Source organism: Sylvia atricapilla, chromosome 17 (genome assembly GCF_009819655.1).
Source record: "Sylvia atricapilla isolate bSylAtr1 chromosome 17, bSylAtr1.pri, whole genome shotgun sequence".
In the NCBI taxonomy this organism is placed as follows: domain Eukaryota; kingdom Metazoa; phylum Chordata; class Aves; order Passeriformes; family Sylviidae; genus Sylvia; species Sylvia atricapilla.
In genome coordinates, this window is record NC_089156.1 from 11854957 (window position 1) to 11864036 (window position 9080).

The 9080-nt window shown below is 42.0% G+C and overlaps 1 protein-coding gene across 1 annotated transcript; it reads left to right on the forward strand.

Moving 5' to 3' along the window:
- Positions 1-1368: 1368 nt before the first annotated feature.
- On the forward strand, positions 1369-8734 carry TCTN2 (tectonic family member 2). Its single transcript, XM_066331742.1, has 17 exons — positions 1369-1486; positions 1780-1853; positions 1987-2182; positions 2399-2499; positions 2748-2944; positions 3187-3310; positions 3801-3936; positions 4521-4586; positions 4953-5081; positions 5343-5420; positions 5732-5812; positions 6102-6213; positions 6592-6695; positions 7079-7229; positions 7858-7983; positions 8074-8162; positions 8383-8734. Exons 1-17 carry the CDS (start codon positions 1396-1398, stop codon positions 8487-8489), a joined length of 1962 nt encoding a protein of 653 aa, XP_066187839.1. The 5' UTR covers positions 1369-1395; the 3' UTR covers positions 8490-8734.
- The last annotated feature ends 346 nt before the right edge of the window (positions 8735-9080 follow it).

Here is a 9080-nt window from a genome sequence, read left to right on the forward strand (position 1 = left end):
CGGCTCTGAGAACCCTTTTTTTTTGTTGTTGTTGGTTTTTGTTTGTTTGTTTTTGTTTTGTTTTTACATACTTAGAGCTTGTTTGTTAACGTTGTTAGCTTTGTTCTTTTGTGACCGGCCCAGGGTCTGGAGCTGCCCTGCCACCATCACCGCCGCTCCCTGGGCGCCTTCTCCGTGAGGCGGCGGCTTCCCGCCTTTTTTCCCCGTGAGGCGGCGGCTTCTCGCCGTGAGGCGGCCGCGTTCTTGTCCTTTTTCCCGTGAGGCGGCGGCTTCTCCCCGTGAGGCGGCGGCTTCTCCCCGTGAGGCGACTTCCCGCCCTTCTCCCCATGAGGCGGCCGCGTTCCCCGTGAGGCGGCGGCCTCCCGCCCTCCTCCCCGTGAGGCGGCGGCTTCTCCCCGTGAGGCGGCCGCGTTCTCGCCCTTCTCCCCGTGAGGCGGCCGCGTTCCCGCCCTCCTCCCCGTGAGGCGGCTTCCCGCCCTGTTCTCCGTGAGGCGGCCGCGTTCCCCGTGAGGCGGCGGCTTCCCGCCCTCCTCCCCGTGAGGCGGTTTCCCGCCCCCCGCGTTGCCATGGCGCCGCGCTGGCGCTGCAAGATGGCGGCCGAGGAGCCGCCGTAGCGCCATGGCGCCCGGCGGCTTCGGGCCGCTGCTGCTGCTGCTGTGGGCGGCTCCATGGCCCGGGCAGCTGGCCGGGGACAGCGGTGGGTCAGGCCGTGAGCGGCCGCAGGGAACGGCGGATCGGGGCCCAGGGACGGGCGGGGATGTGGGGATGGAGGTCGGCCCGCGGCGGGATCTGCCCGGCTGGGCGTGAGGGGAGGCGGCGCAGACCCTGACCCCAAACCGTGGGGTTTCTGCCGCTGCCCAGCACAGAAGGGCGGGGTGGAGCGGTTTTTGTAGGACCTTTCAGCCTTGGCAAAGTCTAGAAAGAAAAATGCAGTGAAACTCCCAACTCCGAGCCCTAAACTTGGCTCTGCGTTCACATGGCCTGAGGCAGGAGCCCGCTGTTCCTGGATCGCAGGTACATCCCTGGCACAATTCACGGCCCCAAGAAATTAAAAAGTGTAAGCTCGAGTCAGCAAAGAAATGCTGAATATGGTGTTGCCTGAGCTGTGCAGTTTCTGCGTGGGCTGGAAGTTGCTATAATGTTATTTTACTGCCTGTTTAGGCATCTTCACGCATGTAAACCTGTGGCATAGAAAGCTACACCCACTCCTCCGGCACTGGGTAAGAATGGAAATACAACCCTGTACTAGGCATTACGTGATATTTTTCTTCTGTTTGTGACAATTTAAGAGTGTAAAAAAGTACCCCAAGCACAATATCTCTATGTCTGTGTTACCTTTTTCAATCAACTTGTTTCTTTCTCTTGTTTTCAGTCTTTCAGCCTTCGTTCATTCATATGTCAGGGCCCAGAGTCAATTCATTTTTTCTTGGCGATTCTTCAGGAGTTAATTTTTCTATAATTTTAAGCCCTAGAGATGCAGAGACAGGTAAGAACACTTCAACCCCCTTTCCCCATGTAAATAAATATGTTTGAATTTTTTAATACTTTTTGACACAAAAATTACTAGAGAAATGGTAATGCATGTCATTTAGTGTCTTAATAGTTACAGAAACAGGAATTTCAGACATTCCTGTGATTAACCCCTTAGTTCTGCATTGGTTTTCCATGTCAGCTGGGCCTGAGGGTGTACCTGAAGGCACAAGAGGAGTTTAAACATTTTAATTACCCAGTCTTTTAAAATGACCCTGGAATACCTTTAAAATTTATATTTCATTATAGGAAAATTGCAGCTTGCAAACTGCAGCGGAAGTAAAAGAGCTGGAGATTGGAATTTGGATGTAACTCCTGGTGTGGTACGTAAAATACTGATTCTTCTGTTATTCCACTTCATTCCAGCTTCTCCCTCAGAAGCTGATGAATGGTATAGACAAGAGCAATTCAATACAAGCCGTCAGAGGTGTCAAACTTTATTTTGTGTTTTTCCAGGAGGCTTCAAAGGTGACTGTTAGCCTCACCAGAACGCTGGAGCTGTGTTTGCCCAATGCCACTGAGTGCTGCCCCTCACCTCTGTGCAGGGTGGAAACACTCCAGGTTTTGGCTTGCCGTGGTTCAGTGATGCTGACACAGCTCCTGATTCAAGCTGAAATATTTGCCAACTCTTCCTTTAGAGGAAATGTGTCAGGTAAATGCAAAAGAATGCATTGTGGCTGTTCTTTTCCTTTCTGTATGGAAAAATCGGGATTTGGGCAGAAATAAGAGATAATGAGCAAACAGTGGAATTTAAACATGATAGCTCCATCATTTAACAGAATTTAACAGAATAAACTGCTGTGTGCATGGTCTTTTTATTTGGATTTCAGTCCACCAAATCTGATTTTCTATTCTGCTTCTGTTACAGAAAATGCAACTATCATCCCAAACCAGGCATTTAAGCCCTTGGGCTCTTGTCCTTGTAACCTAACAGCTGGAGCTTGTGATGTTCGTTGTTGCTGTGATCTGGTACTTATTTCTTATTAAACTCTGATTAACTGTTTTCAAAGTTTCTAGACTTTCTTGTCTGTGTGGAGAGAGAGGTACTGAATGCTTCAGACTAGATTGGCCAGAGGGCCTGTTTGGATATTCCAGTATTTCTAAAAGTAAATGTGTTCTCTCTACAAAGTTGCTTGGTTTACCTGTAAGTTTGGCTTTGTATTGCCAAAAGTATTGCAGTTTTCTGGCTAAAAGTGACTGTGCTTTTTCCCTTTCAGGAGTGCACACCAGACTTGCAGCAGTTATTCAGTGGATCCTGTTTCCCTGGAGTGTTTGGTGGGGATGTAAACCCAGCTTATGACCAGCTGTGCTCTTCCCAGACAATGGAATACACCCCTGAGTGGTTTCCCTTCCTTTGTGTACAGTCTTCTCTTGACAACACACCGTTTCTTGGCTATTTTTATCATGGCTCTATGTAAGTCTTAAGAAAATTTAATTTGTCATCACACTCTCATCGCACTCATTATGCAACCAAAAATAAAACCTGTCTTTATAATGAAAGTTACTTTGAAATTTGGGTTTTAGGGTGTAAACCTTCAATGCAAGTGGAGAAATACCACTGGTAGTTTATAAGAGCAGGGGACATGAAAGCAAACCTCTAATAATTTGTATGAGGTAAAGAGTCAAGCAGTGTTTAATTTTTAAACTTGTTTGCAGTTCTACACCCAAAGTTCCTTCATTTAAGATCCCTCTACAAACTTCTCCTGGGAGACCTTTCACTGGTTACCAAGAAGGAGATCCAATTATAACAGAAGAAGATGACTATTTTACTGTTCCCCAGGTAATCATTTGGTGCTTATGAGCTTTTGATTCCTCTTGGTTTGTTTGGAACTCCCTGCATCACCCTCCTTATGGCTTTGCATCCAATTTCAGCAACTTGATGTTGGGAAGTGGTGGGGTGTATTTGTCACCAAAAAGCCCTCAACCAACCAACCAAAAACCACAAAACAAAACCACAAAGTCATTATTAAAAGTAGATATTATCCTTCCTCATCCCCTTGCCCATCCCTGCACAGGTAATGCATTTTGGAGACACTTGTTGGTTATAATTATTTTCACAAAAGAAGATGAAGTCATGGTATACATTGAAACCACTTTCAAAGCCGTGCTTTTAAAACCTTAACCTCTCTTTTGCCAGAGGCTGAGGTGTTTCTGTAACATCAGACAGCTTGTTTGTCAAAGTATTATCTGTAGTGCACACGTGGGGCATTTTACTAACAAGCAATCCTGAAATGAAAAGAAAATCCTTATTTTCTGTGAACCTCCTGCAGCAATCCCTGTCTGGCCAGTGTGTTGGGAACGCTCCCGTGGCTTATCTCCACAACTTTGATGTCAAGTGCCTGACCAGTCTGGAGTCTTACAAGGAAGGCCTGCCCCATGACGTGAGGATAAACAGTGGCACTGCAGGTACGCTGCAGAAATCCAAGCAGGAACGTGTTTTCATGTTTCTCAGAGCTGCTGGAACAGAACAAACCCAAGGGCTGTTGGCACAGTGGTTAAATGTAACCTCTGTGTTACCTCGTGGCTGTAGTTCAGCGTCTGTTCCTGTTTCTCATGATCTTCTAGCAAGTGTCCCACTGTTTCCCAAGATTTAGGAAGTAAGAAGTAATGGGATGGGCCTTTGCTTCCCATTTACCTGCTCCTGGTGACTCATTTTCAGACTGTTGCAGAGCCCTTTTTCTGTCAGGAGGGTGCAGCATCAGCTTTTTAGACTTTGTGAGAAGTGGTTACTCTGCATTACAAAAGCCTGTACTTATGAAGAGTCATTCTGGAGTTTGAGATAATGTGATTACCAGCATAAACATATTTTATTTTATGCCCCATAATTGTCTAATTTTGTTAGTCTGTATTACCTCTGTAAGACCCACAGATAATTAGCTGTGCTTTCAAAATACATAAACAAATTTTCTAAATAATTTCCTACTCAGTTTTCATAACAACAAGGATTGCACCTTGGATGTGAAAACAAAAGTCTTTGTTTTTGTTCTCAGACTTCATCCAACAAAATGTTGTCTATAGACTCATCACTGACAGGGGCAAATTCATCACTGAAAGTGGTAGGTCTCTTCCATTTAATTAATGTTTCTTACTTAACCTGCATTGTATATGAAATAGATAATTTTGATGTCTAAAATGTTTACCTGCTGCAATTCTTAGGAGGAATTTTGTATGTTATCTAAGACTGAAAAAGTGAACTGGCTTCCTGCAAAGCAGGAAGTATTTAATTTACTCCAGTTCATCACAATTGGTCAGGAAATCAAGTTCCTTACATTGAAACAGTAAAATAAATTCTCAAAAAGATGAATGTTGGAATTTCCAGAATTTTGCTAAGATTTTAATGTGTTCTTTCTCAGCTGCAGTAGCAGAGTTTTCTAATTAGAATGCTTTTCATTATGACCTTTTCTCTTTTTTCCTTCTGCCAGAAAACCTTCTTCCTGCTGAGGTCCTGTGTCAAAATGTAACTTTTGCAGAACATTATAAATTCATTTGGAAAGACAAGAACATTGAGCAATTAAATGTCACTGTCTTCCGTGGAAGCTTATGTGATGGAGGTACCCTGACATTTCTTTTATGATTTTTGATTTATTTATTTGTGTTCTGTATGGAAATTCTGTGATAGAATCTCTTATTTACTAATTCTTCTTAAAAATAATTTCCTTAGAACTCTAGAAAGAAAAGTATGGGGCTGATTTCCATTAATTGTGTTAATTTGAATCTTCTGTCACTAATGAAAGACAGAAGTTTGTGCCCTACACAGAACATATATTTTGCTAATTTACTTATTTAAAAGTCATATTTTTTTCTTTCACTAGAAATCCTGACACAGAGATTCACAGTGGAATTTTTAAGTTTAAACAGTACTAATGGAGAGGAACCGTTTGAGAATCCAGGTATTAATACTTTTTATTGCCTCCAAAAAGTGAAAAAAATTGTACTATACAGATTCTTACCAGTGATTACATTTAATATTTCTTTTGTACTTCTTTATGTGGCCAGCCTTCACCTTCCTGCCTTACTGCCCTGCCAACAGCAGTGAATGGTTCTTAGGCTTTTGTTCCAGAGATATTGATTATTTAAAGTGAGGCCATTCCCCCTGTAATGGAAACGTCTTGTCATTTACTTCAAGATTGATGACATTTCAAACAATGCTAATGCTTATAGATTCTTCTACAGTGTTCTTAATTTACCTTTCTCTGTTCAGGGTATCAGGTTGGAGAACCAGTGAGAGCTGCAAATCTTAATGCTTCTGATCCTCTTGGAAGCCTCAACATTTGGCAGCCAGGTATTGTTTGTGAGGTTGCAACTTCAGTTGTGGTTAATGCTAAAATGTTGGAGCTTTATTCAGTTTTTTTGATTTTTAAAAAAGTATTTTAGCTAAAAAACTCCTGACAGATTTTGTTTTTCTTTCCCAGACTTTCAAAGGTCAGTGAGAAAACCTTTAACACTTTCTTGGAAAATTGGATGGACTTGTGTCTGTTTTTGAACTCTACCACGCTGAGTTTGCATTCTAATGTTTTGCATAAAATTGAAAGCTAGAGATCTAAAGTAAATAAGATGTTTTCATTTCACAGCTGGCAGAGGTTTATGTGCATCAGCAACTTACAGACCAGTTCTGTTTGGAGTAGACTCATACTCTGGGTGCATTCTAGAAGTTGATATTAATGAAGATTGCAGTTTTTTAAGGTGAGCTACACAAGCTGAATTGTTTATCCCTGCTTCATCCCTCTTGTTGATTGTTATGTGACTGTCTACAAGTGCCTCCCATCAGCACTGGCACATTCTTTTTAAATATTCATCTGTGTGTTTCAGCTTTCTGTGGTTAATAGCCTCACTTCTGTTTTTGAGGGGAAATCATAGTAATGGTTTCACTCTTTACTCAAATGGGGATTGTGCTGGCTGCAATATTTTGCTATTTCTTCCCTTCAGCAGTTCAAGTTTATTTTTGTGGTGTGATAACATCTGTCAGATGAAACTGACCCTAAGATACAGTAATATTGCAGCCCAGAGTGGTAAGACAGTCCAGATTTACATTCTGTGTGATGTTACATTCTTACTTTGCAGGGGAAACGTGACTGAGAAATTGAATGCGTTAATACAAGCCACTCACATTGGAAAGAGGGACAACTCCAGTTACAGGGATCTGAATGACTGGGTGGAAATTATACGTAAGTGAGCCTTGTGTTGTTCTTTGCAGTTTAAATATGCCCATAAAGTAAATACAGCATGTCAAAATAAATCCAAATTGTAATTTCAAATACCTAAAGGTAGTGATAAGTGTCTCTGCATCCATCCATATATGTGTACATACAGGCACATAATTCAGTATGTCTGTGGATACTGCATATTTTACTGCCAGCCTGTACACATATGACTTGGTATTTATCCATTGATAAATTCTTTAGGTGTTTTTTTATAGAGAGAAACATTTTAAATGTGTTCCTGTGTGACAGTTACCAGCAGTTCACTGGGCTATGAGAACAATCTAATTATGGAATAGATAATGCTTTCCATAACATTTACATTTAAATCTCTCCATTCTCCTTCATAGGTCTTGATCCATTTAGTTCTAATGTGAGCACTGGAGGCTTAAAAGGCATTTGTCCAGATATTCCTGCTAACTTAAATATTCACATAATCTCTGCTAAAGTGGGAGCAGTGCAAGGGATTCCCCAGCAGCAGATTCTTGCAGTGCAGATCAGGTAAAGTGAGTTGTGTCTCTGGCTGGCTGAAAAAGAAATGCTTCATTTTGAGCCTTGCTTACCTAACGTATCCCAAATTAATTTTACAAACAAAAAGAGTGGGTTTTGGTGATGATTTTTACATGCCTTTCACTTAACAACCCCAAATTCCTTTGATCAGAACCAGGTTAGCCTTTCTCCCTTTGAAATGAATATTAAAGAAAACAAATAATGATTAAAAGCAGATAATCTTTATACTTCACTGAAATATTAAATAAAACACATGATGCTGCCAGCAGTGGGCATACACAGGGCATCCCATCAGGAGCCACGTGGTGGAAGCAACAAGATTGTCCTGTGTTCTGGCTTACCCCATTGCAGAGCTCTTGGGAGCTGTGCTAAATGCTTTATTCTTTCCTGAAACAGGGAATTTTCACTCTGCAAACACTTTCCCCCCCTCAAATAAGTGGGATTCTGTTCTGTTTTACCTCATTTCCAGACTATGCAAGTTCTCCCCTTGTACAATGTGGAAAATCCAAGGATTGTCAACCTCCTCATAAATGCTGTGTGTTCTGTCCTTTCCTGCTCATGTTTAGGGTCTAAACTTCCATTCCCAGCCCTCAAGCAATAGTTATGCTTTTTGTTACAGCTACTCAACAGTCTTATGGCAGTTCCAGTGCGGGCTTGGCTGCAAAAACACCCTCAGCTTTCTTCCCATCACAGCTTCTGTTCAGTTCATTGAAGTCCCAGCTCAGCCACCCCTTCCAGTGACAAGGTAATTTTGGTAAAAAACATTGATAACCTCCCATTATGTTCAGCAGATGTCATGTGAATTGCATTGACCAAAAGGTTCCTTTTTTTCCAGGTACCAGAAGCTTTATGCAGAGTTTGACTGCAATCGAAATGAAGTGTGCTGGCCTCAGCTCCTTTACCCACTGACACGTTTTTACACAGGTAAAATTATAAACAGTTGTTTATAAAAAAATTATAAACAATTATGAACATGCCACAAAGCATGAAAGGTTGTATTTCTTTGAAACATAGTTAAATGTGGGGAGTTTAGTCTGAAAGAATGCTTTTGTATACACTTTAATCTGTATCTTTGGCTGGTAGTATAAACTAAAATTTAGCTCTCACACGCTTACACTTTTTATTTTGTTTTGTTTTTTTCCAGGAGAACCATATTCCCAGAGTCTTGCTAAAGGCCTGTTTCTGGCATTTCTTATTTTACTTGCAGCAATTATGAGCAACCCTTGGTTTTCTAAATTATGGAACAGATAGGTCAAAATTATGGAGAAACATTCTTGGATTTTGTAGACAATTCGTGCAGACATTTTAAGATACATAAAATCAGTACTTTTACAGCATACAGAAAACTGCTGTTAAAAGACAAAGTAATAAAATTATTTTTAAGCTCTAGACTCTGTGTTTGGAGTAGCAAAGTGCAGAGTTGACTTCAAGAAGGCGGCGAGTCCAGCCCAGAGGCTGCAGTGGGGTTGGGATTGTCCTCATGGGAGGGCTCTTGTCCTTTCAAGCTGATTCTCTTCAGGAGTACAAGATCCTCTTGACAGTAAATCCCTTGTGCCCACTTATTTCTGGAGCAGTGGGCAGACTTCTCACACTTCTGAGAAGTCGCAGCCCTTCAGCTGTTCTCATGTGTTAATCTGAAATTCTCTTTTCCAGTTAATGCTTTGCCTTGGCAACCTGCTGTGTCTGTGTGCAGGAAACATCTACTCCTTGTCCTTAGCTGATGAAATGCAACATTTGGGATTTTCTTGTGGTTTGGATGGGCCACAAAGTTGTGGAGAGGACTGGAGCAGTTCTGCTGTGAAGACAGGCTACAGCTGGGGATGTTCAGATGGAGAAAAGGTG